This window comes from Phyllobates terribilis, unplaced genomic scaffold, assembly GCF_046119375.1.
Source record: "Phyllobates terribilis strain yellow unplaced genomic scaffold, ASM4611937v1 Scaffold_11__3_contigs__length_659146591, whole genome shotgun sequence".
Taxonomy (NCBI): Eukaryota; Metazoa; Chordata; class Amphibia; order Anura; family Dendrobatidae; genus Phyllobates; species Phyllobates terribilis.
Window position 1 is genome coordinate 49,720,361 of NW_027362771.1, and position 19,177 is coordinate 49,739,537.

The following is a 19,177-nucleotide window of genomic DNA, read 5'->3' on the forward strand; positions in this document are numbered from 1 at the left end:
CCGACGTGGATGATGGGGGTAGCAGGAACCACTCAGAGACGATGCGGTGTAGTTCAGGGTCTTTACTGGTGATAAAGATAGACCCTCCCGGAGTACTGGCTAGCGATCGGGGCCTGGTCAGTCTTTGAGCAGATGGGATTTCCCCTGGCCAGGCGGAATTGTAGGCCTCCCCAACTAATTGTACTCTTCTGGCTACCTTGCTAGAGGCGGGTAAAAGTAGCCCACGTCCCTGAGTGTACCGTGTGGTGCTCACCCGTATGGCCGGTGACTCGGGGCCTTCTGGTAGCTTCCGCTCCACGACGGCGGTGCTGGTCCCACGTGTGTGACCGTGCCTTCGGGTTTCTTGGCCAAAGGACCTGAAATCCCCTGCCGGTCGGTTTCTGCTGCTGGGTAAGGATTCGTCCCCACAGCCTCGGACTCCGGGTCCGGTGATAATTCTTCAATCAGGGCGAGCTCTACAGCTGCCAGCCCCTGATTCCTTGTAGCACTGCTCCCACTGAGCTCCTGATCTTTCTTTCCTATAGCTGCTCCTCTCCAGACCAGACTATGTCTCTGTCTGGGACTCCTCTTCTCCTCTTCTTAACTAACTAACCCTGCCTCAGCCCCAGTTTTATATAGGGGAAGTTCTTCCCCTCCCAGGACTGGGCAGGAGGTGTGGCATGCATAGGATTCCTGACCAAGAGACCTCCCACCTGCTCTCAGACATAATATTGCTATTACTGTGGAAACCAGACCCCTGGGGTGCCACATATCTTATATTCAAGCACTCTTTATGGACAGGGACTGTCCCACTAGACTGGCGCCAAGCAAATGTGGTACCAAAAAGGGGTCTAAAAGTGACCCTGGGAACTATAGACCAGTAAGCTTAACGTCTGTTGTGGGTAAATTGTTTGAAGGATTTCTTAGAGATGCTATTGTAGAATATCTTAATGATAATAACTGTCTAACTCCATATCAACATGGATTCATGAGGGATCGATCCTGCCAAACAAACCTGATCGCCTTCTACGAGGAGGTGAGCTCACAGCTGGACCGGGGAGAGTCAGTGGATGTTGTATACCTTGACTTCTCCAAAGCGTTTGATACCGTGCCACACAAAAGGTTGGTATATAAAATGAGAATGCTTGGTCTGGGGGATAATGTGTGCAAGTGGGTAAATAGCTGGCTGAGTGATAGAAAGCAGAGGGTGGTTATCAATGGAGTAAGCTCAGGGTGTGTCAGGGTTACTAGCGGGGTGCCTCAAGGGTCTGTCTTGGGCCCTATATTATTTAACCCCTTCGCAACCTTGGGTTTTGTCGTTTTTGCTTTTTCGTTTTCTGCTCCCCTTGTTCCCAGAGCCACAGCGTTTTTATTTTTTGGACAATATGGCCGTGTGAGGGCTTATTTTTTGCAGGACAAGTTGTACTTTTCAACGCCATTAATAGTTTTACCATATCGTGTACGGGAAAACGGGAAAAAAATTCCAAGTGTGGTAAAATTGCAAAAAAAGTGCAATACCACAGTTGTTTTTTAGTTATTTTTTTTACCAAATTCACTGAATGCTAAAACTGACCTGCCATTCTTATTCTCCAGGTCATTACGAGTTCGTAGACACCAAACATGTATAGGTTATTTTATATTTAAGTGGTGAAAAAAAAATTCCAAAATTTGGTAAAAAAAACTAAAAAAAAAATAGCGCCATTTTCCGAGACCTGTAGCGTCTCCATTTTTCATGATCCGGGGCTAAATGAGAGCTTATTTTTTGTGCGCCAGGCTGACGTTTTTATTGATAACATTTTGGGGTAGATCCGATGTTTTGATAACCCGTTATTGCATTTTATTGCAATTTTGCGGCGACCAAAAAACGTAATTCTGGCGTTTAGAATTTTTTTCTCGTTACACCGTTTACCGATCGGATTAATTCTTTTTTTATATTGATAGATAGGGCGATACCAAATATGTGTATGTGGGTTTTTTTTTTTATATTTTATTTTGAATGGGGCGAAAGGGGGGTGATTTAAACTTTTATATTTTTTTTATATTTTTAAAAACATTTTTTTTTCACTTACTGCATGCTTCAATAGTCTCCATAGGAGACTAGAAGCAGCAGTTGTCCGATTGTCTCTGCTACATACTGGGGACCAGCAGATCCCCTGCATATAGCAGAATTGGTCCTGTGCTATGAGCGCCGACCATTAGGTGGCGCTCATAGCGACCAGATCATGACAACCACAGGCGTCTGCTGCAGACCCTGGGTTGTCATGCACGCCCATCGGCGACCCGTGATCACGTGACGGGGTCGTCGGTGGGCGGGGCTTATGACGCGCAACCCGGAAGCGCACGTTAAATGCCGCTGTCGGAGATTGACAGCGGTATTTAACATGTTAACAGCCGCAGGTGGATCGCGATTCCACCCGCGGCTGTTGCGGGCACATGTCAGCTGTAAGAATCAGCTGACATGTGCTCGGTTCAGTGAGGGCTCAGCGCAGCAGCCCTCACTGAACGGGGGGGTACGCAAATGTGCGTACTAATACGGCAAGGGTTGGAAAGGGGTTAATATATTTATTAATGATCTAGTGGAAGGGTTGCATAGTAAAATAGCAATATTTGCAGATGATACTAAACTTTGTAAAGTAGTTAATACAGATGAGGATAGGGCACAGCTACAGGAGGATTTAGATAAATTGGGGAGTTGGGCCAAAAAATGGCAAATGGGGTTCAATGCTGATAAATGTAAGGTCATGCACATGGGAAAGAAAAACAGCAGTCACCCATACATATTAAATGGGAAACCGTTGGGGAAATCTGACATGGAGAAGGACCTGGGCATCTTGGTTAACAGCAAATTAAATTGGAGTGCCCAGTGTCAGGCAGCAGCTGCGAAGGCAAATAGAGTCATGGCATGCATCAGAAGAGGAATAGGGGCATATGATGAGAACATTGTTCTTCCTCTGTATAAAGCGCTGGTAAGGTCGCACTTAGAATATTGTGCACAGTTCTGGGCTCCGGTGCTCAGGAAAGACATATTGGAGCTAGAGAGGGTACAAAGGAGGGCGACTAAGGTAATAAAGGGAATGGAGGGACTAGAATACCCAGAGAGGTTGTCAAAATTAGGCCTATTTACGTTGGAAAAGAAAAGGCTTAGGGGAGACCTCATAAACATGTATAAATACATCAGGGGACAGTACAGAGATCTCTCCCATGACCTGTTTATACCAAGGATGGTGACAAAGACGAGGGGGCACACTATGCGTCTGGAGGAAAGGAGGTTCCTGCACCAGCATAGAAGGGGATTCTTTAGCCGTGAGACTCTGGAACTCTCTGGGAGAGGAAGTGGTAATGTCCAACTCACTGATTGAGTTCAAGAGAGGCCTGGACGCCTTTCTTGAGAACAATAAAATTACATCTTATGCTTAGTGATAGTTAATTGATCCAGGGATTTAATCTGACTGCCAGATTGGAGTCGGGAAGTGAATTTTTCCTCAGTGATGTAAATTGGCCTATACCACATGGTTTTTTTTTGCCTTCCCCTGGATCAACGCTGCGGAATAGCTGCAGTGCACAAGAAATAGGCTGAACTGGATGGACGCTTGTCTTTTTTCGGCCTTATAAACTATGTAACAGGAATATGTTCTCGGAATTGCCGGCCTGCACAAGGGTCATAGAACACGAGGTTCTGACAGAGCCACATGTGTGGGTGAACTTTAAGCCCTATCGGATACGTGAGGCCCGATGAGAGGTGCTTTCCAAAGAGGTGGCTCGTATGCTGAAACTCAGAGTCATTGAAGAATCCAAGAGCGTTTGGTCGAGCCCGATTGTCTTGGTCCCAAAGCCCGATGGTGAATGAAGGTTCTGCAACAACTATCGGAAGTTGAAGGAGGTCTCCAAATTTGACGCATATTACATGCCACGCGTCAATGAGCTGTTCGAGCGACTTGAGCCTGCAAGGTACATAACCACCTTGGATTTGAAAAAGGGATATTGGCAGATCTCCACGGCACAGGGAGCCAAGGAAAAGACTGCGCTTTCTTTGCCAGACGGATGCTTCCAGTATGTCCGGATGCTGTTTGGACTGCAGGCGCCCCTGCCACCTTCCAGAGAGCCATGGATCGAATCCTTGCTCCCCATAAGAAATACGCCACGGCATACCTGGACGATATTGTTATCTTCAGCCCAGACTGGGAGAGTCATCTGGAAAATGTCCAGTCAGTGCTCTAAGGAAGGCAGTGTTTTCAATAAACCCGAAGAAATGTGCCATGGGGAAAGAAGAGGCCAAATACCTTGGATATGTAGTGGGTAGAGGCGAGATTAAACCCCAGATCAGTAAAGTGGAGGCAATCCAAACTTGGATGAAACCACTGTCGAAAAAGCAAGTTAGAGCCTTCCTGGGAATCGTGGGATACTACAGGAGGTTTATCCCAAACTTCACCATGATGGCTGCACCCTTGACTGACCTCCTTAAGGGGACAAAATCAGCCATGGCCAAGTTGACTGCAGAGGTGGAGACGGCCTTTCAAGAGATGAAAGTGGCTCTGTGTAGGCAACTGGTTCTGGTTGCACCCGACTTCAAGAAAGAGTTTGTACTCCAGACAGATGCCTCAGATATCGGTTTAGGAGCGGTCCTTTCCCAGGAGATACATGGGGAGGAGCACCCTGTCCACTACTGAGTAGGAAGCTGTCCTCATGCGAGAAAAAATATTCTGTCATAGAGAAGGAGTGCTTTGCCATAAAGTGGGTGGTGGATACGTTACGATACTATCTGTTAGGTCGAAAATTCAAATTGGTATCCGACCGTGCCCCATGGATGAGGGAAACAAAGGGGAAGATTGCCAGGGTCACCTGCTAGTTTTTAGCCCTACAGGATTTTAACTTCGATGTAGAACATAGAGCAGGGAAGCTACATGGTAATGCCGATGCCCTATCAAGAATCGCCTGTTTGGTAGTAGAAAGTGCCAAGCCCCATGGCTTTAGGCTGAGGGGGAGGTATGTAAGGTGGCTAATGGTCGCATAGTCAATGGGAGGTATGTGTCACAGAGATGGCTGTTCTCTGTGATGTAACCTGGAGTGTTTCTCTAGAGCATGTAGCACTAAGAGGATCATTTTGGTGCACCTGAGAGCTGAGTTACGGGTAGTTTAGAGAGATGGGCGGGTCTAGCTACCCACATACCTCACCTCTGGGTGTGCTTAACAGCCTATATGATGGAGGCTTTTGTTTAGCACATGGTCTGTGTTTGGAGGGAGAAGGCCTCCTATGTGTTGTCTCCAGACTGAGCTGTGTGCTGGATGCTTACCAGCCTGTGTGACCACAGAGACTTTGCTTAAAGAACTGTTTTCTTTTGCTGTTGCCTGGACTAAAGGTTATTTGTTTGCATTTCGCTTTTGACGGTTTATGAAGCCGATAACCGCTATGGACACTTAAAGGAACATGACTCCTGTTTGCTTCTCATCGCACCTGAGTGAGTACAATCCCTACAGTATACATACATGTGTTGTAAACCCAAAGGACTGGTACATGATTTATTCCGTCCAAAGACCATACTAAGGACCGGGGGCACTCATTTTGGTGATTCCGGCAGTTAAATAGGGAAGGGTTCTTTTACAGTTAGAGCTGTCAGACTGTGGAATGCCGCAAGAGGCCGATACTATATCAGCATTTAAAAAAGGTTAGATGTTTTTCTCACAACAAATGGCATTATGGGTTATAAATAATCTAGTGATAGAGAATGTGTAACTGCAACTTTTCAAGAAAGGTTGATTTTGATGGACCTGTGTCTTTTTTTTTCAAATTAAATAACTATGTAAACAAGTCTCCAGTGTTTTAATCAAGACCAACACTGACACTGCACTGCCCCATGCAAGTGACGCGCCCCCTGGGCCAGTGTTGTTCGGGGGATACCCGGAGCCGGATCAGATGGGGGGGGTTGTAGTCTCCGAGTGGCTGTGACCCGGTCCGTGCCCAGGGTGTCAAGCTCAGTGTGTGGCAGTCCTACAGATGTTGCTAATGTTCTTTTGTGTCGACTACGCCACCCGTTGATGTGCGGTCAATACGGCCGCCGCTGCAGCAGGGTCCGCTGAGGCTGGTGGTGTGTGTGCAGCTTGATAGTAGTATAACCCCCAACGGGAGGGGTATAGCCTCAGGGGGTCAGTCGCAGAGGATGGGGGTTGTGGTGGTGCAGTGAGAGTGGTAATAAGACTCCGAGTCGGGCTGTGCAGTTCAGGGTTTTTACTTACTGCAGATGTTCTGGTCACTCCGGCCTTGAGTGGCCACCCGAGCCGTGCTGCGTCCACCAGGTCCTGGACTCGGCCAACCCCCAGGTGATTCTGGAGCGTGGTCCTGAGCTCCCTTTCTGACTTGTCCTCCTCTCTGGCCTTCCCCACCAGGGATCCACCTAAGTCCGGCTCCCTCGGGCCTCTTGTTGGTAAACCCTTGTCTCTGGGTTCCCTGACCCTATGCTTGGTTTGCCTTCCGGGTGGATTTAGTGGGTGGTCGTGACAGATTCTGCCCACGACCTCCGGTCTCTGGCTAAGGATTAGTGCCCTCCACCAGCTTGGGATCCGGTACCCTTGTGCCAACTCTTCACCCTCTGGTCTAATTTGGGCTCTTGGAGTTCCTTCTTTCTCCCCCTCTGGGTCCTTCTTTCTCCTCTCCCTCTCTGGGCCTTGGAGCTGCTCTTCTCCTCTGCTCTCTTCCTCTCTCTCACTCTGACAGACTGACTGACCCTGATCTTAGATGGTTCCCACCTTATATACTCCCTCTATGTGTGAGCTCAGGTGACCAGCACCCAATGAGCTCCTAGCATTACCCAGACTGCTCCCCCTTTCTGCCCCTACACTACTGGGATGTTCCACCCCCCTCCCACTCCAGCCAGGAACAGACACTGTTGTACCTGCACATTTCTTAAGTGGGAGTACCGTTGGTCTGTTCCTCGGAAATGGGATGTATGTAGTGCATGCAGCTAACTGAGCTCAGTTCCACACTCCATCCTTACCCGGGAGTGGAATATCACACCTCTGGCTGAGGTGCAATACCCCTGTAGCAGCCGAATCCTCAGGGTGCTACATTCCCCCCTGGTAAACCACAGCACGTCCTCGGGCTGTAAGAGAATAAACATCAAAACATACAAATTTTTTTTTTTTTTTTCATAAACATAAACATATAAAACATTATAATCATTATACATATATATCAGCAATAAAAACTTTTTCATATAAAACATTCTTGTAAATATTCTTGTTTCTGGTTCCTCCGGTCACGGTGCGACTTGTGACCGGGTAAAGTGCGACAGTCTTTTCTTGAAAACAAAACTCGGCTTTTCTATAAAACCAGTAGGGGGCGCTTTAAGAAGCGCAACTATATACAAAGGGGGAATGGCCGCTCTCAGTCCTCGGCCAGGTATTAGGAATAGGGGCACACCGGTAACAATTCACTCTTGCTGGTCCCAACGGGGACTATATTTTAAACAGTTCACTGTACCCCGACGGGTAACTATATACAGTCTTCCTCTACCGTACTTCAACGACGGCGTCCTCCTGCTCTTTCTTGTTGGTTGGTTCTTGTTTCAGACCCGTCCGGGTCCTCTTGCTCCTCCTCACACCGCAGCTCCTCCTCCGTCAGACGATGCACATGGAGGGCGTAGGGTCCTTTGGCACACTTGTGCCGGGTGAACGTGACCTCGTCCCCTACATATAGGTCACGACCTCTGTGTCCCTCCGGCAGATGGGACTCCACGTCTCTGCGCGTTACAAAAACGTCGCCGGGGGTATGATGGTCTCTGATGAAGCCCCATCCGTGCTGCATGTTGAACTTTATCACAGTCCCGGTGGTATGGGGACCATGAGCTGCACGGGGTTTCCTCCTGGTCCGGCTCTTCTGCTCCGCGCTCCTTATCTGCGCTTGTTGTTCCCGGACCCGCCTCTCTCTCCGCTCCCTCTCAAAGTCCTCGAGCTGCTGCCGGCAGAACTCTGCACGCTCCGCTGCGGCCGCCCGAGTCTCCTGAGTGAACCCCATGAGGTCTTCTCCGGTGGGGTCCCACTCAAACTGTGCCTCCTCTAGCGGGGGCGAGGTCCTCTCTACGGGCTTCGGAGCCGGAATCAGGGGCTCGCACATGGGCCTTGCTCTCTGGAGTTCCAGTTGAATGTACTCCTCAGGCCATATAAAGGGCTGCCCATCCGGGCACGTGTGCTGGGCAAATAGATTTTCGCCCAGGTGCGGCACTCTAGATGTTATGGGCGCTGTGGTGGTAGCGGCGCCCGGGTCAACCAGGCCTTGCGACCAGGCTTGGGACACCCTAAAGGCAAAGGGCACCGTAAGAACGGCGGCGCCCTGGGTTATTCGGCCCTGCGACCAGGCCGGGGGCTCCGCGGAGGTAGGGGGCGCTGTTGGTATTGCGGTGCCCGGGGGTACTAGGCCTTGCGACCAGGCCGATGGTATTTCCTGCTTCGTCACGTTCGGGGTCGATGCGCGTGACGTCACAGGGGTCGCGGCCGCGGCTTCCGGTTGGGGCCTAGTCTGCGGCGGTGACGATGCAGCGACGGGCACGGCAGGGGGAATTTCAGGCTCTGCGACGGGTAGCTGGGGCAGGCACGCGGTTTCCCGGCTCGGGGTAGAGACGTCCCCTTTACCTGCCTCCGTCCGTTCAGCTCCCTTCTCTGCGCCGTCTCCGGCCTTGAGTCCTCCTGCGCCATCCTCAGAGGCGGTCTGTCTCCTCGTCTCGGGTGGCGTGCTCCGCTGACGGGTCTCGGTCTGCTGGGCCATCTCTCGGCTCCACTCCGTCAACGCCTCCCGCTGCGCCCGGGCCATCCTCCGTGCGAGGCCCTCCAGCGCGGTCTGTGCACACTCCCGGTCTCAGGGGAGCTGTGCCAGGACCTCCACTAAGCCTAGTGGAGTCGTTGCTTGCAGCAGGCTCCTGACCACTGGGTCGGTGCTGCCTGTCTCTCCCTCCATCTCCGGGTAGGCTTTCTCTGGACTCTTCTCCAGACGTCTTGTCTCCGGGTGCGCTCTCTCCAGACTGCTCCAGGCGGCACCCATCTTTTCTCTTTTGTTCTGTCTCCGCCCACATTGAGGGTGGTCCCGGGGCAACTTAGTGATTGCCAGTTCCAGGGGCAGTTCTCTCACGCTGATGGACACTTCCAGCATCACAGTCTCTGTTGGTGGGCGCGGTTTCCGCTTTTGGCGCCATTCTTCGACCTGGCCCACGATGGGAGGTGGCCTTCTGCCACCCTCTGGCACGCCCATAATGGCGTCTGCTCTTCCAAGGCGGGAAATCTTTGGAAATGGCGGGAATCGTCTCCCAGTGGCGGGAAACTCCATGGATGGCGGGAAAAAGATGCAAATGGCGGACAACCGGCGGGAAACGACCTGTGATGGGGTCCGTTGGCGGGGACCCTCCGGAACCGGCGGGAGACTTCTTTTTGAGGTAACGGTGAACTTTTCTTCAGGCACGCAGTACCCGGTTGTTGCGGGCACGTGATCCTGCCGACTACGCCAAAGTTGACGCGCCCCCTGGGCCAGTGTTGTTCGGGGGATACCCGGAGCCGGATCAGATGGGGGGGGTTGTAGTCTCCGAGTGGCTGTGACCCGGTCCGTGCCCAGGGTGTCAAGCTCAGTGTGTGGCAGTCCTACAGATGTTGCTAATGTTCTTTTGTGTCGACTACGCCACCCGTTGATGTGCGGTCAATACGGCCGCCGCTGCAGCAGGGTCCGCTGAGGCTGGTGGTGTGTGTGCAGCTTGATAGTAGTATAACCCCCAACGGGAGGGGTATAGCCTCAGGGGGTCAGTCGCAGAGGATGGGGGTTGTGGTGGTGCAGTGAGAGTGGTAATAAGACTCCGAGTCGGGCTGTGCAGTTCAGGGTTTTTACTTACTGCAGATGTTCTGGTCACTCCGGCCTTGAGTGGCCACCCGAGCCGTGCTGCGTCCACCAGGTCCTGGACTCGGCCAACCCCCAGGTGATTCTGGAGCGTGGACCTGAGCTCCCTTTCTGACTTGTCCTCCTCTCTGGCCTTCCCACCAGGGATCCACCTAAGTCCGGCTCCCTCAGGCCTCTTGTTGGTAAACCCTTGTCTCTGGGTTCCCTGACCCTATGCTTGGTTTGCCTTCCGGGTGGATTTAGTGGGTGGTCGTGACAGATTCTGCCCACGACCTCCGGTCTCTGGCTAAGGATTAGTGCCCTCCACCAGCTTGGGATCCGGTACCCTTGTGCCAACTCTTCACCCTCTGGTCTAATTTGGGCTCTTGGAGTTCCTTCTTTCTCCCCCTCTGGGTCCTTCTTTATCCTCTCCCTCTCTGGGCCTTGGAGCTGCTCTTCTCCTCTGCTCTCTTCCTCTCTCTCACTCTGACAGACTGACTGACCCTGATCTTAGATGGTTCCCACCTTATATACTCCCTCTATGTGTGAGCTCAGGTGACCAGCACCCAATGAGCTCCTAGCATTACCCAGACTGCTCCCCCTTTCTGCCCCTACACTACTGGGATGTTCCACCCCCCTCCCACTCCAGCCAGGAACAGACACTGTCGTACCTGCACATTTCTTAAGTGGGAGTACCGTTGGTCTGTTCCTCGGAAATGGGATGTATGTAGTGCATGCAGCTAACTGAGTTCAGTTCCACACTCCATCCTTACCCGGGAGTGGAATATCACACCTCTGGCTGAGGTGCAATACCCCTGTAGCAGCCGAATCCTCAGGGTGCTACACAAGCAAAGTACTTTGTAGAAAAACTTTTGGCTACAGCGGTCACAATCTGACCAGGGAAATCTAGACAGAGGACATACAAGAAAGTGGTAGAAAAATCTTTGAGTCACTTGAAGCAGATTTTTTTTTCCTGATGACCATGTGAATACTTAACATGCAGGATCGGACTGGAGTTTTTTTTATATTATTTTCTCAGTCATTACTTTGTTAGCCCCATACTGTATATACGGAGCTGTAATGGCCATCATACTCTGTATAGGGAGCTGTGGGGACCATCATACTGCATAAAGGTAGCTTTGGGCACATCACATTATATATAGAGAGCTGTGGCAAACATCATACTGTGTATAAGGAAATGTGGAGACATCATAGTGTATATAGGAAGCTGTTTGGACATCATATTGCACACAGGAAAACTGTGGGGGTCAAAAAACTGTCTATAAGGGACTGTGGGGACATCATACTGTATATAGGGAGCAATGGGGCATCATATTGTATATAAATGAGCTGTGAGAGCCATCATACTGTATATAGAGGGCTGTTGGGGCAACATACTGTGTATAGGGAGCTTTTGGGGCAATCATACTGTATAAAGTGAGCTGTGGGGACCGTGGTAGTCTCGTTAAGGCGCTATGAAGCCATCATGCTATACATAGGAAGTTGTAATGGACATCATGCTGTGTATAGGCAGATGTGGAGGCAATATAATGTACACAGGGATCTATGGTAACATACTGTGCATTGGGAGCTGTGGAAACATCATACTGTATGTAAGGTGCTGTGGGTCATCATACTGTATATTGGGAGCTGTGTAGGTTATTATACTGTGTATATGATGTGAACATCATACTATATATAGGGAGCTTTGGGCCATTCTACTGTATATTGGAAGCTATGGACACAAAACACTGTGTACAGCTGCTGGGTAATCATAATGTCTACTGTAAGCAGTGCGACCATCATACAATGTATAGGGAACTGTGGGACCATTATACTGTGTATAGAGAGCTGTGGACACATCAAACTGTATTTGAAGAGCTGTCGGGAACCTTCATACTGTATACAGGGAGCTATGGGGGGCCATCATATTGTGTATGAGAAGTTGTGGGCCATCATACTACATATAGGGGAGATACTCTGTATAGGGGGCTGTGAGGATATCATAGCTTATTGTTGTGGCACCCTAATTTACAAGGGTCATCATACTGTGCTTATGGGAGTAACAGTGTGGAGGAGATCATATTCAAAGTAAGCCATGAAATGTATTGTAGTAGGTAATAACACTAAGTGGCTTCTCTGGGGAAATGCATCATTCTGAATTGGCATTAAAGGGGTTTTACATGCCAGGGCTAATCTTCAGGCACTATATCATGCTGAATCCTAACAGTGTCTAATGTTCTCACTGTTACAATTCAGCTCTTCTTTCCAGTTTGATTGGTGATCATATGATCACTCATATTCTATTTCACATCTGTGGTCATATGATTACTAATTTCTCTTCCTTCTCTTTATCGTTTAACATTAGCGTCCAGAGAAGCCGGAAAATTTGCACTTCACCACAATAATGCAAATCGCTTACGATCACGTGAAGACTTATAGAACCAGCAAACATAGCCAAATCCTAACATTCTGTATCTTATGGCATTACAGCGAGATACAGTGCCTGACAAAAAATATCCCTGGTCTGAAAAAAACATTAATTACAATGCATTGGTTTTGTACAGATAAAAGGTGGACCATCAGAAACAAGTTCTCTGGTGGGCCCAATGTTCCCAAGTATAACTCTGATACCATGTACATACTATAGCTTACATACAATTAAAGGGGTTTTCCGGTACTTTAAAAAAAAATGCCAGTGTGTTTTAATGATAAATACAACCTTCTTTCTAATTACCTTGCGCTTTATCATTGAAACACACTGGCATTTTTTTAAAAGGACCGGACAACCCCTTTAAACATGGAGAAAATGTAATTGTGAGAAGCAGGATGTTGGTTGCAGACATAAGCCTCTTTAAGCCTTTAATTTGATGTCCCTTCTAAATAAACAGTATTGCTTAGATTGTCACTTTGAAAAATAAACAGCGCATAGTTCAAAGACCTGTTCAGTTAACAATGTTATTAAGACTGGAGTTTTTTTTAAATATTATTTTATCAGTAATTACTTTGTTGGCCCCATACTGTATATAGGTAGTTGTAATGGCCATCATACTCTGTATAGGGAGCTGTGTGGACCATCATACTGTATAAAAGGAGTTTTGGGTGGATCACGTTGCATATAGGGAACTGTGATGGACATCATAGTGTGCATAGGGAGCTATGCAGGCAATATACTGTATATATGGAGCTGTTGGGACATCATACAGTGTATAAGGAAATGTGGAGACATAGCGTATATAGGTAGCTGTTTGGACATCATACTGTATACAGAAAAACTGGTGGGCGTCAAAATACTATTTATTGGGGACTGTGGGGACATCATACTGTATATAGGGACCTATAAGGCATCATATTGTATACAAAGTAGCTGTGGGAGCCATCATACTGTATATAGAGGGCTGTTGGTACACCATACTGTGTGTAGGAAGTTATTGAGGCCGTAATACTGTATATAAAGACTTGTTGGAGCAACCATACTGAATAAAGTAAGCTGTGGAGACCATGTTACTGTATTTAGGGGGCTGAGGAGCCATTATGCTATATATAAGTAGTTGTGAACATCACACTGTGCATAGGGAGATGTGGAAGCAATATACTGTATATAGGTAGCTATTGTAACATACTGTGTATCGAGAGTTGTGGAGACATCATACTGTATGTAAGGTGCTGTGGGGCATCATACTGTATATAGTGAGCTTTGTGGGCTATCATACTGTGCATATGATGCTGTTGGGAACATCATACTGTAAATAGGGAGCTTTGGGGACATTCTACAGTGTATAGGGAGCTATGATGAGAAAATACTGTGAAAAAGGAGGTGTGGGGCCATCATAATGTCTACTGTAAACTGTCAGGCCATCATATAATGTATAGGGAACTGTGTGACCATTATACTGTATATAGGGAGCTGCGGAGATATCAAAATGTATTTGGGGAGCTGTGGGGAACCATCATGCTGTATACAAAGAGCTGTGGGGGCAATCATATTGTGTATGGGGAGTTGTGGGGCATCATACTGTATCTAGGTGGGCTAGGGGCCATCCTACCTCATATAGAGGAGCTGTAGCCATCATACTTTGTATAGGGGGCTGTGAGGATATCATACTTTGTTGTTGAGGCATCATACTTTACTGGGGTCATCATAATATGCTTATGGGAGTATCAGTGTGGGGGACCTCATACTTAAAGGGACTCATGAAATTGGTATTGTAGTAGGTAAAAACACTAAATGGCTTCTCTGGTCAAATGTGTCATTTTGAATTATTATTAAAGCCGTTTTCCAAGCCAGGGCTAATCTTCTTCAGCCACTATATCATGCTGAATCGTAAGTGTCTACTGTTCTCACTGTTACAATTCAGCTCTTCTTTCCAGTTTGATTGGTGATCATATGATCATTCATATTCTATTGCACACCTGTGGTTTCTCTTCCTTCTCTTTATCGTTTAACATTAGCGTTCAGAGAAGCCGGAAGATTTGCACTTCACCACAATAATGCAAATCGCTTACGATCACGTGAAGACTTATAGAACCAGCAAACATATCCAAATCCTAACATTCTGTATCTTATGGCAGTACAGCGAGATACAGTGCCTGACGAAAAATATCCCTTGTCTGAAAAAAAACATTAATTGCAATGCACTGATTTTGTACAGATAAAAGGTGGACCATCAAAAACAAGTTCTCTGGTGGGCCCAATGTTTCCAAGTCTGACTCTGATACCATGTACATGACGCGCCCCTGGGCCTGCTGTGTCGCGCAGCGTCTCGCGCACGGGGCTTACCCGGAACCGGATCAGATGAGGGTTGTAGTCTCCGAGTGGCGGGGACCCGGTCCGTGCCCAGGGAGTCAAACTCAGTGTGTGGCAGTCTTGATAGATGTTATTTGAGTGTCGACTACGCCACCCGTTGACTTGCAGCTATGGAGCTGCCGCTGCAGGGCAGACCGCTGAGGCCGGTGTAGAATTGTGCAGCGTGATAGTATAACCCCCAACGGGAGGGGTATGGCCTCAGGGCAGCCGACGTGGAAGATGGGGGTAGCAGGAACCACTCAGAGACGGTGCGGTGTAATTCAGGGTCTTTACTGGTAACAACGATAGACCCTCCCGGAGTACTTGCTAGCGAACGGGGCCTGGTCAGTCCTTGAGCAGATGGGATCTCCCCTGGCCAGGCGGAGTTGTAGGCCTCCCAAACTGACTGTACTCTTCTGGCTACCTTGCTAGAAGCGGATATAAGTAGCCCGCGTCCCTGAGTGTGCCGTGTGGTGCTCACCCGTATGGCCGGTGACTCGGGGCCTTCTAATGGCTTCCGCTCCACGATGGCGGTGCTGGTCCCACGCGTGTGACCGTGCCTTCGGGTTTCTGGGCCTGAGGACCTGAAATCCCCTGCCGGTCGGCTTCTGCTGCTGGGTAAGAGTTAGTCCCCACAGCCTCGGACGCCGGGTCCGGTAAGAAAGCTTCTCAGTCAGGGCGAGCTCTGCAGCTGCCAGCCCCTGACTCCTTATAGCACTGCTCCCACTGAGCTTCTGCTGTTTCTTCCTATGACTGTTTCTCGTCTCTACTCTCCTTGACTCCTAACCCTGCCTCAGCCCCGGGTTTATATAGGGGAAGTTCTTCCCCTCCCAAGACTGGGCTGGAGGTGTGGCATGCACAGGATCCCTGATCAAAGGACCTCCCACCTGCTCTCAGACATAACATTACATTACTGTGGAAACCAGACCCCTGGGGTGCCACATTCCCCCCTAGTGAAATTTAGTACTCCGGGACTAAACATATTTTAGAAAAACATAACAAGATATAACAACAATAATAGTACAATAAGAAGAAACACATAAAGGTGGTCACGGCATGTCCGTAACCGGGTGTAGTCTTTGAAGAAAAGCAAGGTGTCCATTTCACCAAAACAGGGAGACGTAACCAGGTAGGGGCTTGTCCTGCCCCGAGTCCTTAACAGTCTTTAGTCCGTCCTGGGTTACGCTCCAACTATGTACAAGGATTCCCGGTAAATCCACCAAGGACTCCTACAAATAACTAGAAACACAAAATTATACACAAGCAACAATACACAGGTAAACATAAATAAAACAATTTATACACTTCAAATCCTCCAACGTGCGGGTAACTTGCCTCTAGTAGCCCTAGTGGACCTACGGAGCTGACTGTCTGGCCCTGAACTACAGGGTGTAGGAGCTGTCAAGGGTAAACTGGGCAGCTGTCTACGGGCCCTTTGGCTCACTAGGGATATGGCAGGCTCACTGCAATCAGAGGGTTGATCCTCCTGGTCTGCGGGTGTGGGGTCTTCTGCCTCCTGGACCGGCTGTTCTTTCAGCTCTACCTGTTGCTCCGTAGGTGCTTGGGATGCTGGTTGGAGGAAGGTGAGTACGGGTACCACAACTGCACCATTGACTTGAGTCCAAGACCGAGGGAAGTCCCCGAGCACAGTACTAACCATATCTTCCCTTTCCTCTACGGGTCGATGGTCTTCTTGTTCCTCTTCAGGGTTCCTCAGTTGTTCGGGACACTTCTTCAAGTGGTCCCGGGATACAATGGCTGTGGTTTCCCCTCCGTCTTTACTGATGGTACAAACCTTCGGGTTCTCGTGGCTTGAGGGCAGAACGGTGTACGGGTCCTTCTCCCACTGGTCGTCCAACTTGTGGAGCCGTCTCTTCCTCTTCAAGACCTGCTCTCCGGGTACCAGGGGAACAGCGGGAGCATACTGGTTGTAAGTTTTCTCTTGTCTTTCCCTAGCCTGACAGAGACTTCGCTCCACGCTCTCCTGTACTCTCCGGTACTGCTGCTGCCTCTCTGTGTCCCAGTCTGATTCTGGTGAAGTGTCCTCGGGTGTCAGGACTCCCATTTCCAGGTCAACAGGTAACTTACCAGGTCTTGCCCTCATTAGGTAAGCCGGGGTACAGTTGGTGGAACCTACCGGGATGTGGTTGTATAGGTCCACCAGATCGGGCAACTTCTCAGGCCACAGACTGCGTTCTTCCAGGGGCAACGTTTTTAGAAGATCCATTACCACCTGGTTCATTTTCTCACAAAGTCCATTAGTTTGCGGATGGTAGGGTGTCGTCCTTATCTTCCGGCAGCCATACAGATTGCAGAATTCCTGGAAGACCTCCGCTTCAAAGGCAGGTCCCTGGTCCGTCAGCACTTGGTCCGGGTACCCGTGTGGACGGCAGAAGTGCTGCTGGAAGGCTCTAGCTGCTGTTTGAGCCGTTAAGTCCTTGACGGGGACGACAACCAAGAACCGGGAGTAATGATCCACGATGGTTAACGCGTAGACGTAGCCACTTCTGCTTGGGGTCAGTTTTACATGATCCAAGGCTACCAGTTCCAACGGTTGCCGGGTGACGATGGACTGCAGGGGAGTCTTCTGGCTGGCATGGTCCTTCCTTCTCAGGTTGCACGGGCCACAGTCTCTGCACCACTTCTCAATGGTTCCCCTCATGCCTACCCAGTGGAATCGCTCGCGCAGCAGGAACTCCAGCTTCTTCCACCCGAAGTGTCCAGCTCCGTCGTGGTATGCCTCCATCACCATGGCTGCGTCTCTTCGTGGCACCACTACTTGCCAGAGTAGTTCATGCGTCCGGGAGGTAACCATTCTGCGGCACAACTTCCCCTTGTAAAGGAACAGTCGACTCTTCTCTGCCCATAGTTGTTTGGCTTCCTCCGGAGCGTCTGGTTCAAGGCAAGCCTCCGGGCGAGTCAGCATCTCCTTCACCAGTCGGACGGCAGGGTCGCTGTCTTGCGTTTCCGCCCAGTTGTAGTGAGGTAAGGGGTTCAACGTAGCAGCCTGCTTACTCCTTACCCGGTGGGAATACTGGATAGTCCCATGACGGTGGAACGCAGGGAGTTCAACTTCCTCCAGTCCCTCCGGATCTTCTCCTTCGTCCGGCAGGTTGGGCATCCTGGACAGGGCGTCCGCGTTGGTATTGGAGCGTCCGGCCCGGTATTTGATTGTGAACTCGTAGTTGGACAGACGGGCCATCCACCTCTGCTCCAGGGCACCGAGTCTTGCCGTGTCCAGGTGTGTCAACGGGTTGTTATCCGTGTACACGGTGAACCGGGAAGAAGAGAGGTAATGCTTAAAGCGCTCGGTGACTGCCCATACTACGGCCAGGAACTCTAGCTTAAATGAGCTGTAATTCTCGGGGTTCCTTTCGGTGCGTCGCAGTTTTCGGCTGGCGTAGGCGATTACTCGTTCCTTCCCCTGCTGGATCTGGGACAGTACGGCTCCTAGCCCGATGTTACTGGCGTCGGTGTAGAGGATAAAGGGCTGGCTATAATCTGGGTACGCCAGGATTTCGTCCCCCGTGAGGGCCATCTTCAGCTGGCAGAAGGACTCTTCTTCCAGCTCCTCCCATTTGAAGGGCGGCTTCTGGTTCTTGGCCTTCCGGGACTGGCCTATCAGGAGGTCCTGCATAGGTGCTGCCTTTTTGGTGAAACCGGGAATAAACCTTCGGTAGTAGCCTACCAACCCGAGGAACTGCCGCACTTCTTTTACGCTGGAGGGGCTTGGCCATTCCTTAATTGCGGTGATCTTATCAGGGTCGGGAGCCACTCCGTCAGCGCTCACCACGTGTCCCAGGTACTGCACCTTTGGTTTCAGGAGGTGACACTTGGAGGGTTTCACCTTTAGGCCGTAACTCGCCAGAGCTTCGAACACTTCCGCCAGGTGTTTCAGGTGGTCCTCATACGTCTTGGAATATACGATGACATCGTCCAGGTACAACAGGACCGTCTCAAAGTTTCTGTGGCCCAGACAACACTCCATTAGTCGTTGGAAGGTTCCTGGTGCGTTGCAGAGTCCGAACGGCATGCAGGTGAACTCGCTAAGTCCCATCGGGGTGGTGAATGCGGTCTTCTCCCGGTCCGCCTCTGCTACAGGAACCTGCCAGTACCCGCTAGTGAGATCCAAGGTAGAGAAGAAGTTAGCAGATCTTAAAGCAGCCAATGACTCCTCTATCCTTGGTAAGGGGTACGCATCCTTGTGTGTGATACGGTTGATTTTCCGGTAATCTACACACATCCTCATGGTGTTGTCTTTTTTTCTGACTAAGACTAGTGGAGCTGCCCAGGGGCTACAGCTATCCCTGATCACCCCAGCCTCCTTCATGTCTCTAAGCATCCCCTTGGCGTGTTGGTAGTGGGCAGGGGGTACGGGTCGATACCTCTCTTTTATAGGAGGATGGTCTCCCGTGGGGATGTGGTGTTCTACCCCCTTGACTCGCCCGAAGTCTAACGGGTGTTTACTGAACACTCTCTTGTACTCTTGAACCACCCGATAGACTCCTTGTTTCTGGTGTGAGGGAGTGGAGTCAGTACCCAGATGTAGTTGCTGACACCAGTCC

The 19,177-nt window shown here is 49.8% G+C and overlaps 1 protein-coding gene across 1 annotated transcript in view; it reads right to left on the reverse strand.

Moving 5' to 3' along the window:
• Positions 1-19,177, reverse strand: part of LOC141167219 (uncharacterized) — a 109,795-nt gene that overhangs the window by 39,389 nt on the left and 51,229 nt on the right. The window contains exon 4 of the mRNA XM_073654667.1: positions 17,740-19,064. Coding sequence (XP_073510768.1) covers positions 17,740-19,064 — 1,325 coding nt within the window. The remainder of the gene's footprint in view (positions 1-17,739; positions 19,065-19,177) is intronic.